The 22,128-nt window shown below is 39.6% G+C and overlaps 2 protein-coding genes across 2 annotated transcripts; one reads left to right on the forward strand and one right to left on the reverse strand.

Annotated features, from left to right (window-relative positions):
* The first annotated feature begins 420 nt into the window (after positions 1-420).
* On the forward strand, positions 421-5,751 carry LOC106081496 (organic cation transporter protein). Its single transcript, XM_059362405.1, has 5 exons — positions 421-940; positions 1,022-1,280; positions 1,348-1,765; positions 4,453-4,959; positions 5,029-5,751. The coding sequence occupies exons 1-5, from the start codon at positions 614-616 to the stop codon at positions 5,264-5,266; spliced, it is 1,749 nt and encodes a 582-aa protein (XP_059218388.1). The 5' UTR covers positions 421-613; the 3' UTR covers positions 5,267-5,751.
* A 3,742-nt stretch (positions 5,752-9,493) lies between these two features.
* On the reverse strand, positions 9,494-13,204 carry LOC106081490 (organic cation transporter protein). Its single transcript, XM_013243480.2, has 5 exons — positions 12,866-13,204; positions 10,734-10,992; positions 10,245-10,665; positions 9,675-10,181; positions 9,494-9,608 (listed from the first exon to the last, which is right to left on the reverse strand). Exons 1-5 carry the CDS (start codon positions 13,202-13,204, stop codon positions 9,494-9,496), a joined length of 1,641 nt encoding a protein of 546 aa, XP_013098934.1.
* Positions 13,205-22,128: the final 8,924 nt, after the last annotated feature.

Below are 22,128 nucleotides of genomic sequence, written 5' to 3' on the forward strand. Positions count from 1 at the left end.
CATAAAATTTCACGACGATCAAGAATATATATACTTTATGGGGTCTCAGACGAATATTTCGAGTAGTTACAAACAGAATGACGAAATTAGTATACCCCCCATCTTATGGTGGAGGGTATAAAAATTGTCGATCTGTGTATCCATTATCTCTCTTGTTTGTGGGTCTTATAAAGTAATCCACTTATCCAAGCTATATTTCCCCAGATGGTGTAGGAAATTTTCTTGCGTAAACTGAAAATTACCTAAAACTAATTTGCCTTCTTGACTAAAAGTTGTTTAAAAATCTTTTATATTAAAAACACTTGTTTAATCATCTTTTGTTGTTGTTGTTAAATTTCAGGTTTCAAAAGGCAAACAACCGCATACAATTATGACTTCTCCACAGAAGAAAATTATCTGACATTTACTTAAAATAGTTGCTGTACTTAACATCATAACTGAGCTGGTGATATAAGGATCTGGCGAAATCGCACAATAAAACAACAACATCAACATCTATCAGTGATAGAAGGAATCACAATAACTCCGACCTCTACCCCTAGCTGACATCCATCCATTGCCTTGCCATCATCATCACACCATCTAGTGTAGCTTCCGTTAGTTTCCAAGCAACATGGATTTCGATCATATATTGGCAAAATGTGGCGACTTTAGTCGTTATCAATTATTAATATTGACTCTTTTTGGAGTCGTCAATGTCATTGTATCAATGCACTACTTTACCCAGACTGTGATAAGTTTTGTACCGGATCACTGGTGCTACCATGAGAAATTAGAGAATAGGACATTCGATGAAATAGCGGCCATATATTCCAAGTTCCCCAATCCTTCGTGCACAAAACTGGCCGATGTGAATGGCCTTAATGCCACAGCCAGTACGGAGAAGTGTACCCGTTGGATATACAACTATGACTTTGGTTATCGTAGTATGAATACGGAGGTAGGTTGAAAGGTTTTCCATCACTAAAAGTGTAGAAATTTTTGTAAAATTTTTGTATGTTTTTACTTCTCTCTCTCTTAGCTAAACTGGGTTTGTGAGTCCTCGTATAAGGCTCGCATTGGACAATCGCTGTTCTTCATTGGCTCTGTGGTGGGAACTTTGTTCTACGGCTTGCTATCGGATAAAATTGGACGTTTGCCAGCTTTGATTTTGTCAAACCTCTCCGGTTTCATAGGCGACTTTTCCACCATCTTCACAAGCAGTGTGACTTCATTTACATTGTGTCGCTTTATTTCCGGCTTGGCAGCAGATACAAATTTCTATCTAATGTATATAATAGGTGAGAATGATTGACGACTTATTTCACATGAAGAAGATTTTCTGAACATTTCTTTTTTAAATTTCAGTTCTAGAATATCTACGCCCCTCGATGCGCACCTTTGGCCTTAACATGGCGGTTGGTGTCTTCTATACCATCGGCTTAGTTTTCACTCCCTGGATGGCTGTCTTGGCTGGCCATTGGCAGTATTACTTGGCCAGCACTTCGATACCCATCCTTTTTATAGCCACCTACTACTTCATGGTACAGGAAAGTGCCCAATGGCTGGTTACCCGCAATGATGTTGATGGTGCTATTAAAAGACTGAAACGTGTTGCGAAAATCAATGGCCGTAAAGTCAGCATTACCGATTTTGAGGAGTTCCGCAAATACTGTGAGAAACAGCGACAAAAGCAGGGTGGTGATGATCAAAAGCATTCGAATTTGATTGATATGTTCCGAACGCCCAGAATGAGAAAACACACCTTGATATTGTTTTTCAAATCGTAAGTGAAAATTTTGAAATTGTTGATTATTTAAGTGGAAACAAGTAAGAGCGTGCTAAGTTCGGCCGGGTCGAATCTTATTTACCCTCCACCATGGATTGCATTTGTCGAGTTCTTTGCACGGTATCTCTTTTTAGGCAAACAAAGAATAATGAATAAGAACTGTAATGCTATTGGAGCTATATCAAGTTTGATTCGGACCATTAATGAATTGAATGCTGAACATTGTAGAAGTCATTGTGTAATATTTCAGTTCATTCGGATAAGAATTGCGCCTTGTAGGGGCTCAAGAAGCAAAATTGGGAGATCGGTTTATATGGGAGCTGTATCAAGACCATATTTCATATGTATGTTGAATGTCATGGGAGAAGCCAAATTGGACAATAACTGCGCCCCCTAGAGGCTCAAGAAGTCAAGATCCCAGATCGGTTTATATGGCAGCTATATCAGGTTATGTACCGATTTACGCCATACTTAGCACGGTTATTGGAAGTCATAACAAAACATCTCATGCGAAATTTTAGACAAAACGGATGAAGATTGCGCCCTCTAGTGGCTCAAGAAGTCAAGATCCTAGATCGGTTTATATGGCAGCTATATCAGGTTATGAACCGATTTGCGTCATACTAAGCACAGTTATTGGAAGTCGTTACAAAATATCTTATGCGAAATTTTAGACAAAACGGATGAAGATTGCGCCCTCTAGTGGCTTAAGAAGTCAAGGTCCCAGATCGGTTTATTTGGCAGCTATACCAGGTTATGAACCGATTTGAACCATATCAAAACATGGACCGATTTGGCCCATTTACAATCCCAACCGACCTACACTAATAAAAAGTATTTGTGCAAAATATCAAGCGGCTAGCGTTACTCTTTTGAAAGTTCGCGTGCTTTCGACAGACAGACGGACGGAAGGACGGACAAGCAGTCGGACGGACATGGCTAGTTCGACTTAAAATGACATGACGATCAAGAACATATATACTTTATGGGGTCTTAAACGCATATTTCGAGGTGTTACAAACAGACTGACGAAATTAGTATACGCTCCCTTTACATAGGATGGGGGCTATGGTGGAGGGTATAAAAATACAAAGCAGATAGAATGATAGAAGCATGGAGTACATCAAAATACATCTCTGGTTGAGTATTCTTAAATAGAAACGAAAGCTCGTTTCCAACAGAAGAGAACCCTAAATTGGTGTTTAGTCAGGAACAGAAAGGGAGAAATCAACAACCGCAATAAGGTTTCGGGATAGAAGATTTGCGTTTGTTTGAAGAGAAATTGTTTAGAAAATTAACTTAAGCAAAGTTCGGATTAGTCAAATATTTGACCCAACTTGTATGATTTTGCCCAAAATTTGTCACATTCGTACATTCGTACCCTCCACAATAGAATGTGGGAGTTTCATCTTTCTGTTTATAACTCCTCGAAATATTCGTCTAAGACCCCATTAGTTATATATATTTTGGATCGTCATGATATTTTAAGTCGATCTAGCCATGTCCGTCCGTCTGTTTGTTGAAAGCAGACAGGTGTAAAGCTAGTCGCTTGAAATTTTGCACAAATACCTCCTATTGGGTTGCCAAAAAAGTAATTGCGGATTTTTCATATAGTCGGCGTTGACAAATTTTTTCACAGCTTGTGACTCTGTAATTGCATTCTTTCTTCTGTCAGTTATTAGCTGTTACTTTTAGCTTGCTTTAGAAAAAAAGTGTAAAAAAAGTATATTTGATTAAAGTTCATTCTAAGTTTTATTAAAAATGCATTTACTTTCTTTTAAAAAATCCGCAATTACTTTTTGGGCAACCCAATATATTGGGCTCAAAAAACTAGAGTCCACATTGAATCTTTTTGCGGAGAGCCTGAATCAGCCGTTTCGGAAGGCATGTCCAGAACGGGTACAGACTCGTAACATGAACCAATTATCCGATTTAGCTGGAATTTTGCATGAGGTGTTTTGTTATGACTTTCAACAACTGTATTAATAATTAATTAAGTCGGTCCATAACCTGATATAGCTGCCTTATAAACCGATCTGGGGTCTTGACTTCTTGAGCCTCTAGAGGACGCAATTATTATCCGATTTGGCTGAAATTTTGCATGAGGTGTTTTGTTATGACTTTCAACAACTGCATTAAGAATTGATTAAATCGGTCCATAACTTGGTATAGCTGTCATATAAACCGATCGGGGGTCTTGATTTCTTGAGCCACTAGAGGGCGCAATTATTATCCGATTTAGCTGAAATTTTGCACAACGTCTTCTCTCTCGAAAATGACATGAATCGGTTTATAGCCTAATGCAGCTCCCCTATAAACCCCTAAGTGTGCAATTCTTACTAGATTTGACTGAAATTTTACACAATGACTTTTACTATGGTCTCCAATATTCAGCTCAATTATGGTCCGAAATGAACCATAACTTCATATTTTTTCAATTATATAGCAATTATTTTCTTTTATCCTTTGTTTGCCTAAAAAGAGATACAGTGGCATGAGCTCGACAAATGCGATTCATGGTGGAGGATATATAAGATTCGGCCCCGCCGAACTTAGAACGCTTTTACTTGTTTGCCATATCCTCAATGCCGTTTCTCCATGTCTCAAACTATTTATCCACTTTTATCGCATATTTACTTTGAAAAAGTTTTTTTTTTAATAACTTGTATCATTCTTTGTTGCAGCATGGTTATTACACTCTGCTACGATGTCGTCTCGCGTAATGTCGAAGGAATGGGCATTTCACCCTTCATCATGTTCTCGCTCAGTGCTTTAGTCGTTCTGCCATCCAGTCTCATGTTGGTGCTGCTTCAAGATCGCATTGGACGCAAAGGCATGGCTTCGGGTTCCCTATTGGTGGGTGGTTTCTTCACCGTAGCTGCTGGCATAGCTATTGCGTATCAAAAAGGAAGCCACAATGCCATATTATTGGCATGCCTGACAATAGCAGCACGTTTTGGTGTGGCCATTTCGTATGAGTCGGGTTCGCAATATGCCACGGAACTTATACCGACATGTGTTAGAGGACAAGGTGTGGCAGCGGTGCATGTAGCAGGATTTGCGGCTTCATTCCTGGCGCCTTATATACTATGGCTGGGTACATTCTTCAAGGCGGCACCTTCAATGATATTGGGTGTGTTATTCTTTTCGGGTTCATTGGTGTGTCTGTTATTGCCTGAGACATTGAATAGGTGAATATATTTTTTTCAAGGGAATTACAATTTTTTTGGATAAATTTTATGTTTTTCATTTCAATTTAGATCCCTGCCCAAAACCTTGGAAGAAGGTGAAGAGTTTGGCAAAGGCGAAAGTATGTTCGATTTTCCCTGTCTCTCGAAAAACAAAAATAAATCCACGGATTCGGATTCCGAAATGGAACCCTACGAAAAGAGAAAACAATCACTGACCGCTGGCCTGGAGCACGGCAATGGCAGTGCCCATGTCATAGCCGCTAGTCGGCATGACATTATAGATGATAACAGCAATAGTTGTGCATAGAAACACCAAAATGATTGAACCTCCTCCAGAGCCTGTTTATTCTACAACCTGCTCCCCATACTCATAAAGTACATTATAAATAAATAAATAATAATTTATGTTTAATCTTAGCTCGATACTCTGAAACAAATTTGCAAATAAGTATTTTTATACCTACAATGAAGAAAAAGAAAAATGAAGAGATACAAGTGATTATGTGCTGATAATATTAAGTCCTAACAAATATGCCTTTACTACTAAACAAAAGTCTACTTAGAAACACACACACACAAAAACTCCAATCCATTTTTTTCTACTTGATCATAGGCTTAGAATTCCATCTAAGAGAAAAGTTTCAATATATCATTGCTACAAGAGAGAAACATGAGAAAAAAAAACTTCTTCTTATACAAAAAAAAAAAAAAAAAAAAAAAACCTCGAACTCTCTATGTATGCCATGATATTCCTCACTTAGGGATTTATTTACTTATAACATAAAATAAAAAGATATTAAATTTAAGATTAAACTCTGTATGTTGATCATAAGGTTACTGAATCTTTTTTTTTCATAAAGCTTTAACATCATAAGATTTTTGTTCGAAACTTTTCCGTATTTAATTTGAAATGTTCTTTTTTTTTGTCCAATGTAAATATGGCCAACATATTTTTAATTCAACAATTTTATTGATTACTTTATGGTAGTAGCAAAATAATTGGTTATTGAAGAAATTTTTTGTTTTTTAATTAGTTTAATTATATTGTAACAATGTATTGTAATTAATATTATTACAAAATATATAAATTATATTACATAAAAAAAACATACAAGTGGTTTCAAGCATTAAAAGAACTGCAAAAAACATGTAAAGAACTGCATAAAGCAAACTCTTGCCACGTTTCTGTTATAGGTGGATACTACAAAGAATTGCCCCTGAAGGTATTAAGGAAGTCCTAATAGAAAAGTACTTGCAAATTTTCTGCCATGTGGAGAATTTAAGGAAAATCTTTAAAGACATACGCTTACAAAGGTTCCAAAACTTATAATCGATTGAAACATATGCATTAGACTGTCCCATACCAAAAGGGAGAACATTCTTTATACCCTCCACCATAGGATGGGGGTAAACTATATTCGTCATTCTGTTTGTAACATCTCTAAATATGTGTCTGAGACCCCATAAAGCAAATATATTCTTGATCGTCATGTAATTTTAAGTCGAACTAGCCATGTCCGTCCGTCTGTCCGTTGAAAGCAATGACATTTTGGAATGAAATTTCGCACGACGTGTATTGTTATGATATCCAATAACTGTGCCAAGTATGGTATAAATCGGTCCATAACCTGATATAGCTGTCATATAAACCGATCTGCGATCTTGACTTCTTGAACCTCTAGAGGGCGCAATTCTTATCCGATTGGAATGAAATCTTGCACGACATGTTTTGTTATGATATCCAACAACTGTTCCAAGTATGGTTTTAATCGGTTCATAACCTGACATAGCTGCCATATAAACAGATCTTGGGTCTTGACTTGTTGAGCCTCTAAAGGGCGCTGTTCTTGTCCGATTTGACTGAAATTTTGCACGTAGTGTTTTTAACAATTGCGCCAAGTATTGTTCAACTCGTTCTATGTTTTGATATAGCTGCCATATATACCGATCTTGGGTCTTGACTTCTTGAGCCTTTAGAGGAGGCAATTCTCGTCCGATTTGACTGAAATTTTGCGTGAAGAGTTTTGTTATGACTTCCAAGAACTGTGCTAAGTACGGCGCAAATCGGTATATAACCTGATATAGCTGCCATATAAATCGATCTAGGATCTTGACTTCTTGAGCCTCCAAAGGGCGCAATTCTCATCCGATTTGGCAGAAATTTTGTACAACGGCTTCTCTCATGACCTTTAACAAACATGTCTAATATGGTCTGAATCGATCAATAGCTAGACACAGATCCAATATAAACCTGTTTCTGGATTTTGCTTCTTGCGCCCTACAAGGCGCAATTCGAACACGAATGAAATGAAATATTACACAATGACTTCTACAATGTTCAGCATTCATTTATGGTCCGAATCGGACTATAACTTGATATAGCCCCAATAGCATAACAGTTCTTATTCAATATTCTTTGTTTGCCTAAAAAGAGATACCGCACATAGAACTCGACAAATGATGGTGGAGGGTATATAAGATTTGGCCGCACTTAGCATGCCCTGACTTGTTTGCAAATATAGAAGAGCAGACCGTCCATTTTTATACCCGGGGGTATACTCATTTCGTCATTCTGTTTTTAACTCCTCGAAGTATTCGTCTAAGGCCCCATAAAGTATATATATTCTTGGTCGACTCAACGTTCTGAGTCGACCTAGCCATGGCCGCCCGTCTGTCAGTCCGTTTGTCTCCTAACTATCGAAGGAGTAAAGCTAGGCGCATGAAATTTCGCACAAATACTTCTTATTGTTGTAGGTCACTTGGAATTGTAAATGGGCCATATCGGTCCATGTTTTGATATAGCTGCCATATAAACCGATTTTGGATCTTGAGCCACTAGTGGGCACATTGAAATGAAATTTTGCACGTGTTTCGTTATGATATCAAACAACTGTGCCAAGTAAGGTACAAATCGGTTCATAACCTGATATAGCCGCCATTTAAACCGGTCTGGGGTCTTGACTTCTTGAGCCTCTTGAGAGCGCAATTCTTATCCGATTTTAATGAAATTTTTCACGAAGTATTTTGTAATGATATCAAACAACTGTGCCAAGTATGGTTCAAATGGGTTCATAACCTGATATAGCTGGCTTATAAACCGATACATAACCTGTCCCGGCCGAACTTAGCACGTTCTTACTTGTTTTGTTTGTTTTTCTTTCGAGACGAGGTCAATGATCGGAAATTTTCTTTGCAAATGGAAAAGGAAAGCCAGAGATCGCAACTCACTCCAACCACTATGGGACGCGTTTTGTCTTTGGTTAGAAGACTTTTCAATCATATTAAGTGCGATGGCTTCAAGGGCCGTACGTTGATATGTTTCGTATCTTTCGCGAAACGCCTCTATGATACAAATACCCCATTAACCACGCTCGGCAACCCTGTCTATTAGCTGTTATTTTCCCAATGCATGTGTTCGTGTAACGACAGATTTTTTGTCTGCAACAATTACACTACTTCCGTGGTAGCACATGATTTAGTGCATCTGCTGGAAGTTGTATTGATGTCTTCGAACGGCAACGGCTCTTGCTGTTGCTTCGTGTGTTCTGGTTCGAATCCCGGCCGGGCTCTACCGATTTTTTTTTTTTCATTTAAATTTTTTTGTCTGTTACGACAAAGATTAGTAAATTTTTTAATTTTTTTGTTTTTGCAATTTTGACCGAGACCTGTTTAGTTTTTTGCAATTTGCGAACATATTTGTGGTTTGATTTTCATTTTTATGCATGATTTGGATTTGTGACAAAATTCACAACGAAAAAATACTAACATTTGCCAATGGCTCTCTTGCAGGTGTCATGTGTAATAGTTGCCTTTCTTACCCTTTCCACAATTCTGAATTTGTAATTCATTTTCCTGTCCAGCAACACCCCCTGGTAGTTTGTGCTTTCAGTAAATGGAACATTCTCTTGTCCTAAAGAGACAGGTGCCGCTGTGTCTCCTGCTGAAAAGAACAACTTCCGTTTAAGGACAGATTTACGGCTAGACTACTTTCGTTGGAATACTTCGCTGGCATACGTAGAGTTTCCTGAAGTATATCTCTAAAAGCGCCGGATGACTTCCGCAAAGCGCAACAGCCACGCCTTCTGCCTACGCGAACACTTTTACACCTTCTTCTAGGGACAAGAATATATTGTTAATGGCTATATCAGAGGCCACCGTGGCACAGTGGTTAAAATATCCACCTATTACCCCAAACGCCTGGGTGAACATCAGAAAATGTTTCAGCGGTGGTTATCACCTTACTAATGTTGGCTACATTTGTGAGGTATCCTGACATGTTAAAACTTCTCTACTAAGTGGAGTCGCTATGCGGCACGCCGTTCGATCTCGGCATAAGAAAGGAGGCCCCTTATCAATGAGCTTAAACTTTGATAAGTGAGAAGTTTGCCCCTGTTCCTTAGTGGAATGTTCATGGGCAAAATTTGCAATTTTACTTTCTATTTTGTAAATTTTATTTTAGGAAAGCTCTTTCATATTTCCCTGATTACAATTATGGCCTTCGATTTATTCATCTTAACTTAAATGTAAATTTTGGCTATAAATGTGTAGACATTTTCGAATTTTTACGATTTCTGCTCCAGCATGGAAAGTAATACCATTTTTGATCGAGTCCAAAGACTTCACCATCGCTTAGGGTTTCTGGGAGTTTGCTATAAAAAATGCACAAAATTTATAAAACCCCATTATAGAGAAATGCTATTCCCAAAAATTCTTACGTATTCAAAGTTTCAGGAAGACACAAACACAAAGCTGCTCCCATGAACATAATAGAACTGATGAAAATAGCCGGCAATGGTCTATAGAACGTGGCCAAATAGATGACATAAGAGTTGAGGAAACTGCAAGCATAGCCCACAACATGAATATTGGCTACACCTCGTCCACGCACACTGGTCGGTATGATTTCAGCACAATATTGAACTTCAGCATCATGGGCTACTACCGCTCCGTAACGTCCCAGGCCAACCATGATGCCCAAGAGCACAAAATTCGATTTGGCATCCATGAAGGCTATTAGAAAACCTGTTATGGCAGTGATAATACCGCCCACCAGTAACGACAAGCTTGCCATTCCTTTGCGGCCAATTATATTCTGGAAGGCAATAATAGTAAGACCACCAGGAATAGAAGAAATGGCAGTGTATGAGAACAGCTTAAAAGGTGAGGAGCCCAAGCCTTCCATGTTGCGTGAAATAATATCAAAAGCCATGGTTACAATGCCACTGAAAAGGTGTTGAAATGAATTTTTACTAACAATTTAATTTTTTTAATATATTTAAACACACCTTTTCACCAACAGTATTATGGTAAATTTCCTTAGTCTTGGTGTCCTAAACATTCTCCAAAAGGTATCATTGCTGCTTTTAAGTTTTTCATCTTCGACTTCTATCTTTTGTTTGTAGAATTTTACAAATTCCTCAAACACCTTTTCTTCGACTTGGCGTCCATTGAATTTGGCCACATGTTTTAGGCACTTTACGGCACGCTCATATTTTCTACGAGTCAGCAACCAATTGGCACTCTCACAAGCCAGCAGGGGGTAGGTCAGAACCAGAAGGGCTGGCACTGAGGCCACCAAAAGATATTTGCGCCACGTCTGAACCCATAGTGCAAACCAAGGCGAGAGCATAAGACCAGTGCAGTAGCAAAATGCGGGTACTATGTTAAGGCCAAAGGTGCGTTTCTTAGGACTCAAATATTCAAAGACTAGAATTAAATATAAATCATGATACCAAAGTCTTTAGGGGTTTTTTGTTTTATTTCTAATGTCTTACCTAAGATGAACATCAACATGTAAAAAGTGTCCGTTGATAGGCCCGATATGAAACGACTGATGGCATAAAATGTTACATTTCCCACAAATGAGGTAAGAAAATCTCCCAAAGCACCCGTCATGGTGGTCATCAGAAGCGCAGGCAAACGTCCAATTCGATCGGCCAAGCATCCAAAACCGATGGTGCCCACCACAGCTCCTACATAATAGAAAGATTGACCCACAGCATTTCGAAAGGCATCGTCACAAACCCAATTTAACTGAAAAAGAAGAAAAATACAATTCAGGTGTTAGATTTTTCAAGTGTATATGGCATATAGATTTTTTCAGTGTATTGGCATATGTCAACAAATTAAAGCATACTTTTAGGCTCCTTTAAAAATTACTGCATTATGTAAATAAAATGGTGTAGCTTTAGGTGAAAGGGAAATGATTAAGGCATAGGTTTGGTTTTTGTACCCACCACCATAGGATAGGAGGTATACTCATTTAGTCATTCCAAATATCAATTTCCGACTCTACAAGGTATATATATTTCAGATCGTCGCAAAATTCTAAGACGATTAACGATGTCCGTGTGTCTGGGTTGAAATCACGCTACAGTCTTTAAAAATGGAGATGGTTAGGTTAGGTTTAAGTGGCAGTCTGCCATCAGACTCCCTTAAACATTTTCGTTCATTGTGATACCACACGAACAGAAGAAGGAAGATGCCTTTTAGTTCCTACCGTTGATTCATCCAGATCGCTTTTAAAAGCCAAAAAACTTGCGAATATTCACATCCGCTAAATCAGATAGGTTATCAAAGAAATGAGAGCCTAAAGTGGAACTCCTTCTAACAGCTAGTGCGGGACACACACATACAGGGTGTTCTATAGTTTCTTCCTCTTCGATATCCTAAAACCTTCTGCAAAAGTCGTTGCTGGCAATCTTCAGTATGTCAGCATGTTTCCCGATTAGACAGTCCCTTGTCATAACGGACACAAGGACTGAGACGTCTGTTCTAGCCAATGACAGCAAAGCTGTAGAACTCTTCAAGTCTAGATAAGGCCACATGGTTTTGGAATGCTCACAGCCTCCTCTTTGTGACCATTTATCATTCGTTGTCCTAACTACATGTCGATAGAGACATATCTACAGATTCCAGTATCCATGGAATGGGTAAGGTAGTAGTTAGGTAGGTAGGTAGTTTCTAGTCTCGCAAGCTCATCAGCCTTACAATTTCCTGGGATATCTCTGTGGCCCAGCAAACTGTTCAGTCATCTCGTTGAGAGATCTGCGACAGTCGAGGGCGATTTTTGTGTTCAGAAGGTGTTCTGTAGCCTCTTCTTCTTCGATGTCCTCACAGCTTCTGCAACAGTCGTTACTGGCAGCCTGCAGTGTGTCAGTATGTTTTCCGATTAGACAGTGACCTGCCATGCAAAACGGACCTGCCAGCAAAACGGTAGACCTCTTCAATTCTAGATTAGGCCATATAGTTTTGGAATGCTCCCAGCTCCCTCTTTGTGACCATCTATCATTCGTTGTCCTTCGGGCCTGGTCCTGAAAACTTAGCTTACATGTCGCTAGAGGCCTAACCACAGATTCCTGTATCCCTGGTATGAGTGGGGACCCAACTTTTGCCAATGGCTCTCTTGCAGGTGTATAGGACAAGAGTTGCCTTTCTTGCCCTTTCCAAAATGTTGGATTTGAAGTTCAATTTTCTGGCCAGCAAAACGCTCAGGTATTTTGCGCTCTTTCTGTAAATGGCACATTCTCTCCACCCAACAACAAGACAAGTTCCACTATAGGCAACTTGTATCTCCTGCTGAAAAGAACTACTAATGTCTTGCACGGATTTACACTTAGACCACTTCGGTGGCATTCGGAATCACATTATCTGAGAAGTTTGCTCGAAATCGGTTGAATTTGAATTTTGGGTAATTTGGCAATAATGTTGTCATTTGTGAACCGTATTTATTACAGTTTGAACAAATCTGCGGATTGTTTAAAACCCATCTGAAAACATCCGGCGGGATCCATCAAAATTGGTTCAGAATTAGACATAGCTCCCACTTTGTACCCATAGGGTAGGTGTAGGGTATTATAAAGTCGGCACCGCCCGACTTTTGCCTTTGCTTACTGGTTGAACTTACCTCAGTCGTTATACTCTCATAGCCATCTTGTCTCCTATAAAACCATTCACGACATTCACCACCATCTTTGGCAGGGACCGCTATACCACTCTCCTCATCAAACTTCTCCAGCAATGTACAATGCGGCTTTGTGAATTGTCTGTAGATTTTATCGATATCCTCAAATGATTTATTCGCCAATTGCGGATGATAACACCAATGCTCAGGGGTAAAACTTATCAAAGTTTGGGAGAAGTAATGCATTGACGACAAAATGTTGGTGCAGCCATAGAGCATCAGCAAAACCCATTGGTAGCGTCCAAAATTACCACATTTCTCTAGAACTTGGTTAAAATCCATGTTTAAATTTTTGTTGCTTCGAAATGTGCTCACATAAATTGCTTCGTTGGATTAGGTATGTTTTATTAGTTTTTTTTTTTTTTTTTTTTTTATGAACAAAGTTTTTAAATTGCTGTTGCCTCTCCAACCGAAGACAAAAGATATCACCACCTGCTTCTGTTTGTCATTTTTATTTTATACAAATCGGATAATCTTTATGATAGCGCGCTGTTAATTGCTTTAAAGCAGTTGCCATCTTAATCTTTTTTTTTTTTAATAATTTTCTTGTATTGTTGCCGTGCCACCTGAGGGGATTTTGCAATAGACCGAATTGTCCCGTGTTTTAAAGATAAATTTTACGCACAATGTTTCTGAATTGTATTGAGCATAAATCCATTACGACAAAAACGCTTTCTACTAACCGTTGAACTAGAACTGCAGTAGAGTCAGAAGAGAGTGAGGTAGTTGTATCAAGCCTTGTTCACTTTAGTTGGAGAGTTAACTTTTCTTAGGTTGGGGGAGAAAACAAAATTTTTTCGCTGTTTGGGATCACAAATTTTAATCAGAGAGAGGTATGTTGAAATAACCAAAAAAAAAAAAAAAAAATTCAAACAGTTTTCACGTTGGGATTTGAAGAAGAAAATATAAGCCCATCACTCAACTGAGTGCTCACTCTATTCCGACTATACAGTAATTGAATCCACATTCAATTTTAAGCGAAAGTCAATAATTATTTTGCTAGAAACATTTTGCTTAAAACAAACAAAAACTTTAATTACACAGAAAAAAAATTGGTCCAACATTAAAGGGTTTTCATTATTTGTAGAACTTTTGCAATGAGAACGACCCAAAGAACCAAAACTTTAAACTAAAGATGCTTCTTTAATTTAATTTCCCATTTAGGTTGGGTTAGGTTAGGTTAGCTTGAAAAGAAGGCGCGAAAGTTAATCTGCCTGATCCAATACGCCCAATCCAGTTAGCGGTGTGCTGTGCGCTACGCTAAATAATAACAAGTAAAAAGGCGTTAAGTTCGGCCGGGCGGAACTTTGGATACCCACCACCTCGGGTATATATGCAAACCACCTTTCGTCATAATCCGGTGAAAAAATGCATAATTTATGCCCCTATAGCAGCTATATCGAAATATAGTCCGATTTGGACCGAATTCGACACGTATATTGAGAGCTCTAATAAGTACAAGTCATTTTTCAATTTCGTAGAAGAAAGTATTGGTCCTTTTGGTAGACATATCCAAATACAGACCGATCTGAACCATATACGATACGGATGTCGAAAAGCCTTAAGATTATAAATGTGCTTTTTTGTGAGGCCAAGACTTTAAATCGAGAGATCGGTCTATATGGCAGCTATATGCAAATCTGAACCGATCTGGGTCAAATTGCAGAAAGTTATTGAAGAGCCTAACGCAACTCACTGTCCCAAATTTCGGCGAAATCGGACAATTCATGCGCCTTTTATGGACCCAAAACTTTATATCAAGAGATCGGTCAATATGGCAGCTATATCCAAATCTGAGCCGATTTGGGCCGAATTGTAGAGGACTGTTGGAGGGCTCAAGAAAACTCCCTGTCGCAAATTTCGGCGAAATCGGACAATAAATGCGCCTTTTATGGATCTAAAACCTTAAATCGAGAGATCGGTCAATATGGCAGCTATATCCAAATCTGAGCCGATCTGGGCCGAATTGTAGAGGACTGTTGGAGGGACCAAGAAAACTCCCTGTCGCAAATTTCGGCGAAATCGGACAATAAATGCGCCTTTTATGGATCTAACAGTTTAAATCGAGAGATCGGTCTATATGGCAGCTATATCCAAATCTAGACCGATCTGCACCAACTTGCAGTAGTATGTCGAGGGGCCTAACACAACTTACTGTCCCAAATTTTGGCAAAATCGGGTAATAAATGCGCCTTTTATGGGCCCAGGACCTTATATCGAGAGATCGGTCAATATGGCAGCTATATCCAAATCTGAGCCCATTTCGGCCAAATTGTTGAGGACTGTCGAGGGCTCAACACAACTCCCTGTCGCAAATTTCGGCGAAGTCGGACAATAAATGCGCCTTTTATGGATCTAAAACCTTAAATCGAGAGATCGGTCTATATGGCAGCTATATCTAAATCTGAGCCGATCTGAGCCAAATTGTAGAGGACTATCGGAGGGCTCAACACAACTCGTTGTCCCAAATTTCGGCGAAATCGGACAATACATGAGCCTTTTATGGGCCCAAAACTTTATATCGAGAGATCGGTCTATATGGCAGCTATATGCAAATCTGAACCGATCTGGGCCAAATTGCAGAAAGTTATTGAAGAGCCTAACGCAACTCACTGTCCCAAATTTCGTCGAAATCGGACAATACATGCACCTTTTATGGGTCCAAAACCTTAAATCGAAAGATCGGTCCATATGGCAGCTATATCGAAATATAGATCGATCTGCGCCAAATTGCAGTAGTATGTCGAGGGGCCCAACACAACTCACTGTCCCAAATTTTGGCAAAATTGGGTAATAAATGCGCATTTTATGGGCTCAGGACCTTATATCGAGAGATCGGTCTGTATGGCAGCTATATCTAAATCTGGACCGATCTGCACCAACTTGCAGTAGTATGTCGACGGGCCTAACACAACTTACTGTCCCAAATTTTGTCCAAATCGGGTAATAAATGCGCCTTTTATGGGCCCAGGACCTTATATCAAGAGATCGGTCTGTATGGCAGCTATATCTAGATCTGGACCGATCTGGGCCAAATTGAAGAAAAATATCGATTGGCCTTACACAACTCACTCAAATTTCAGCAAAATCAGATAATAAATGTGGCTATTATGGTCCTAAGACCCTAAATCGGCGGATCGGTCTATATGGGGGCTATATCAAGATATAATCCGATATAGCCCATCTTCGCACTTAACCTGCTTATGGACAAAAAAAGAATCTGTTCAAAGTTTCACCTCAATATCTCTATTTCTAAATACTGTAGCGTGATTTCAACAGACAGACGGACGGACATGGCTAGATCGTCTTAGGTTTTTACGCTGATCAAGAATATATAAACTTATACGGTAGGAAATGGATATTTCGATGTATTGCAAACGGAATGACAAAATGAATATACCCCCATCCTTTGGTGGTTGGTATAAAACGTAACCTCTTCAAAGAAAATCGAAGTCAGAAATTCCGTGCTTGTTACAAAATAAGTTGGTTCATGTGTGGTCTGATGTCCCCTCCTAAGCTCCGATGTCTGTTAGTCGCGAAAGCAGGACAAGGATATAGGAAATGCTCTACCGTCTCATCATCTTCCCCACATGGGGAAAGTTCTCATATATCAATGAGTGCTGTCCGATTCAAGTTAAAGCTCAATAATAAGGGTCCTCCTTTTTATAGCCAAGTCCGATTGGCGTGCTGCAGAGCGACACGTCTTTGGGGAGAAGTTTTACATGGCATAGTACCTCACCAATGTCGCCAGAATTAGGAGGGGATAACCACCGCTGACAATTTTTTTCTGATGATGTTTTCAGGGCGCAATTCTCGTCCGATTAGATTACAATTTTGCACGTAGTGATTTGATATCACTTCCAACAACTATGCTTACAAATTGCAAGCCTCCTTTTTATAGCCGAGTCCGAACGGCGTGCCGCAGTGCGACACCTCTTTGGAGAGAAGTTTTACATGGCATAGTACCTCACCAATGTCGCCAGAATTAGGAGGGGATAACCACCGCTGACAATTTTTTTCTGATGTTCTCCCCAGGATTCAAACCGTGGCATTCAGCCTCATACGGGGAAATGTTATACTCTGCGCAACGATGGCCTCCCCTCGGTGTCCCGTTATGATACCGAAAGCTATGCTGACCTCCTTCTTACTACCTTTCAGTGAAAGCCTCGTCTTCCCACGATCCGGATGTCTCCATAGGATCTTTGTCGTCCTACCGACCGTTTCGCTGTTCTACAGATTGCCAAGCGCTATGAACCTGTTCCCAGAAAAGATTCTAGGATGCACGTTTTGTCGCTCTGGTAATCTTATTGTATTCCTTCAGACATGTGTAATACACATCCCAGGAATTTGAACACTCTACAGGAGCGTGATTAGAACAATACTTACTTACGCCTCAGTAGTTTGGCGGACTGCTATGGAGAAAAAATGCAATATATGGACCAAAGAACAGTTTCAGAGAACATGTTGTCTTGGCATAGGCGGAGCGATGAGCACCACGTCCACTAGTAGAATCGAGGCCACGATGGGAAACCTGGAAGGAAGGAAAGAGGTTTCCGATCGGATTCCTGAGATGAACCTTGAAGTCGAGTGCGACGCATTGCTGCTATCGGCATAGTCGTGGATTGACCGAACCCTAGCATTGCAATCTGGAAGATCATGTTACACGGATGGATCAAGGCTAGAGGACATAGTGGGGCTGGGGGTTTATATTGAGAACCAAGGGACTGAGATCTGTTTTAGACTGCCTGACCATAATACGGTCCTGCAGGCGGAGATCCGGGCGATCACGGAATGCGTGAAGTGGTGTGGCGCGAACGCGAGGGCGTCGAGTGTGAACATCTTACCGACAGTAAAATTGCCATAAGGGCAATAACAACCAGGACGGTAAGGTCACGAACAGTCTTGCAGTGCAAGAAGGAGATGAACGCCTTCTCTGAAGATGGGAAAATCTTCATCGTTTGGGTGCCGGGCGATAACGGTGTTAGGGGAAATGAAAGGGCGGTGAAAGTCAGTGGACTGCCGTCAATGTACTTGGTTAACCCGAAGCCTTTCGGGTCGACGCAGTCCCAGTTAAGGGAGTGGGCGACGAATGCGCATGCAACATTGTGGAACAGCGAAGCGTTCGGTAGGACGACGAAAATCCTATGAGGGGATACAGATGGTGAGAAGACGAGGCTGTCAGTTGTTGGTATCAAAACGGGGCACATAGGACTACGAGCTCACTTATGTAAAATCGGTGCGGAAAGTGATAGCATGTGTAGGGCATGCGGGGAAGATGATGAGACGTTGGAGCATTTCCTTTGTCATTGCCCGGCTTTCGCGTCTAACAGATATCGGCACTTAGGTGGAGACACAATATCAGACATGAACCAACTTAGGGGAGTGGTATTGAAAATAATTATGGATTTGTAAATAGCACGGAATTCCTAACTTAAAATTTTCTTTTTATAGGTTACTTTATAGTTTTTAGAGCGCACAACAAGCCGATTACTGGCTTAGGTGTATGTCCATAGTGGCATGGGACGGATTAATATATGCACCCTCTTTTCAACCTTACCTAACCTACCCTAATACACACGACGTGTTTTGTTATAAAGTCTGCGGACCTCATTCTCAATATTGCGAATCTCTCCGGTCGTCCAGGGTTTTTCTCGGGTTAATTTCCTTTCTTGAAGAGGACAACAATCTTCAAAAGACCCACTATTGCAGTCGTAATCATGTTGACATTTTCGTCAATGTCTTCTATGCTTGGACAATCTAAGTCTTCTTCTGATTAGTCTTCCGAATTTTGTCCAGTTGGTTTCCAATTTATTGCGGAAGCTTATCGGATTCGGAACTGGCCGTGTCATTCCAATCATAATTTAGCGATGTTCAGAGAATGAGTGTTCCATTGAGACCCTCCAATCCTTTACCTCATCGATTAGATTTTTTTAACATATTGTCATATCTAAAACCTTCTCCCTAATCCTATTAACCAATATAAGGTGTTATAAGGCCGTTAGTATTCAAGAATTTTGCCAGGGCTGGGCACCGCTTATAAATGTTGGTACTACCCCACGAAATGTGGTGAGAGCTCGCATCGCTCTTTCTTAGTATCTCATTTCCTGTCTGATTTGCCTTCATCTCCAGCCTATTTACTAACGGACACGATCATTCGTTTCAAATTTCGATCGCTGATTGATACGTATTTTACTATTCAGATGACTGACCAAAAATTATTAACAACGCTTGCAAATTATTGAATTTTTTTTATCAAAATGCGTCCTCTGTTAAGAAAGTTCATCGTTTTCATGTTGTGTTCAGCGACGAAGCTCATTTTTGGCTCAATGGGTACGTAAATAAGCAGAATTGTGAATTTTTGGAATGAAGATTAGCCAGAAGCTTTGCAAGAGCTACCAATGCATCCAGAAAAATGTCACAGATTAGTGTGGTTTATGGGCTGGTGGCATCATTGGACCGTACTTCTTCAAAGATGATGGGAATCGTAACGTAACTTTGAATAGTGAGTGCTATCATGAGATGATATGCAACTTATCATTTGCCCAAAATACAAGAGCTTGACTTGCATGACATGTGGTTTCAACAAGACGGTGCCACATGCCACACAGCACGCGTAACAATGGACTTATTTTTTTAAATTAAGTTTCATTTATTTTTGACTCAAATCTTTAAGATTAGAACAAAAATTTTTTTCAGTGTAGGCACAGAGCACCCCCTTAAACCAAGCCGAAGCGGGCCATGTGCGTGGTTTTAATTATTTTAAATGATCTTCAATGGCGAAGAGAATATGAGTTCCAAGATTTAATTGGAAATATAATAAATATTCATTTAAAAATTAAACAAATTTGTAAAATTTAGTTTGGATGGCAAAGTGTTGATATATTTGTTGAACATAACATAATTTCTTTAATTAATAACAAAGTAATTAACACATTTTTGGAATTTCCCCTTTTTTTATTACACAACATATTCGTCACTGTTGTTATGTCAACAGTCTTTATTTGCCTTAATTTGTTTTAGATATTTTTCTTAACAGATTGCCGATTTTTTCAACGATTCGAAAACTTTATGACTGCCAACGTTCTAAGTCAAGCTTAGATTGGGAATACCTTTAGAGCATAATGAAGCATTAGTAAGATATGCATAACGCAGGCTTGGGATCTGTATATCTAGAAAAATGGGTCAGCAGCAGAGACACCTCAAGGTGGTTTACTATTTCCTCAACTTGAGAACATAAACAACCCGGTATGGTTTCTTAATAAGGGCGCTACAAAAGTTTTTTTTTTTTTTTTAAATAAAACAAAACGCTTGTCTTTATCAATGAAATTCTTTATTTCTGTGAAAGTACTTTCGATGCCTTTATGTATGGAACTCGATTTATTATGTATGGCCACCATAGTCACGCTTGCAGAAGTTCAAATGCTGAACCCAAGTTTCAACGGTTTTCAAGCATAAATCGGCCGATACTGCTGAAATTTTGCGTTTCATATTGGCACAAAGTTAATCAATCGCCGCTGGCTTATTGGCATAGACCATAAACTTGACGTAGTCTCACAGAAAATAGGCTATTGGCGCCAACGAGGCGGCCTATAGATTGGACCATTTCGTGAGATAACACGTTCTCCAAACCTGGTTTCCAATAAATAGATCGCGACATTCTCTGTGTGGTTTGTAGCGCCGTCCTGTTCGAACCACCTGTACTCCAAGTTCATATTATCCAATTGGTGTCAAAAATATTCTCTTGACACCAATTGGATGATATGTTGGAACCACCTGTCCTACAAGTTCATATCATCCAATTGGTGTCAAAAATATTCTGTTATCATTGAACGGTAGCGATTCCCATTCACAGTAAAGTACCGGTCTTGATTATCACGGAAGAAGCACGGCCCAATGACGCCGCCGGCCATAAACCGCACCAAACGGTAATTTTTATACCCACCACCGAACTATGGGGTTATATTCATTTTGTCATTCCGTTTGCAACACATCGAAATATCCATTTCCGACCCTATATAGCATATACATTCATGATCGTCGTAACAATCTTAGACGATCCAGCCGTGTCCGTCCGTCTGTCTTTTGAAATCACGGTACTGGCTTTGAAAATAGAGATATTGAGTTGAAATTTTGCACAGATTTTTTTTTGTTCATAGGCAGGTTAAGTTCGAAAATTGTCTATTTCGAACTATATCTTGATATAGCCCCCATGTAGACCGATCCTCCGATTTAAGGTCTTAGGCCCATAAAAGCCACATATATTTGCTGAAATTTCGGCCAATGAGTTATGTTAGGCCCTTCGACACATTTCTTCAACTTGGTCCAGATTTGGATATAGCTGCCATATAGACCGATCTCTCGATTTAAGATCTTGCGCCAATAAAAGGAGCATTTATTGTTCGATTTTGCCAAAAATTGGGACAGTGAGTTGTGTTAGGCCCTTCGATATCCTTCTTCAATTTGGCCCAGATCGGTAAAGGTTTGGATATAGCTGCCATATAGGCCGATCTCTCGATTTAAGGTTTTGCGCCCATAAAAGGAGCATTTATAGTTCGATTTTGCCAAAATTTGGAACAGTGAGTTGTGTTGAGCCCTTCCACATACCTTTTCAATTTGGCTCAGATCGATTCAGATTTGAATATAGCTGCCATATAGGCCGATCTCTCGGTCTTGGGCCCATAAAAGACGCATTTGTTGTCCGATTTCACCGAAATTTTAGACAGTGAGTTGTGTTGGGCCCTTCGACATCCTTCTTCAATTTGGCTGAGATCGGTTCAGATTTGAATAGAGCTGCCATTTGGTCCATATCTGACCATATTTCAATATAGCTGCTATGGAGGCATAAATTATAAATTTTTCACCGGATTATGATAAAAGGTGATTTATATATATATATATATAACCGAGGTGGTGGCTATCCAAAGTTCGGCACGGCCAAACTTAACACAGTTTTATTGTACTTGTTTCTGGATGCAATGATGACTCATGGAGTACGTGTGGATTGCTGTCTGACCAATAACGCATATTTTGCTTATTGACGAAACAATTTAGACAGAATCGGTGAAGATGATTTTTCAATGTCAATCCGAATCATTTTCAAGTTGTTGCTCAGCCTATTTCCAAAATATACGACGCATACATACACATGTATCATGAGTTTCCAAGCACTCTAAGAGGGGGTCTCTACCTATGACAGCGCAAAGGGC

The sequence above is a fragment of the Stomoxys calcitrans genome, chromosome 2 (genome assembly GCF_963082655.1).
Source record: "Stomoxys calcitrans chromosome 2, idStoCalc2.1, whole genome shotgun sequence".
Classification (NCBI taxonomy): Eukaryota; Metazoa; Arthropoda; class Insecta; order Diptera; family Muscidae; genus Stomoxys; species Stomoxys calcitrans.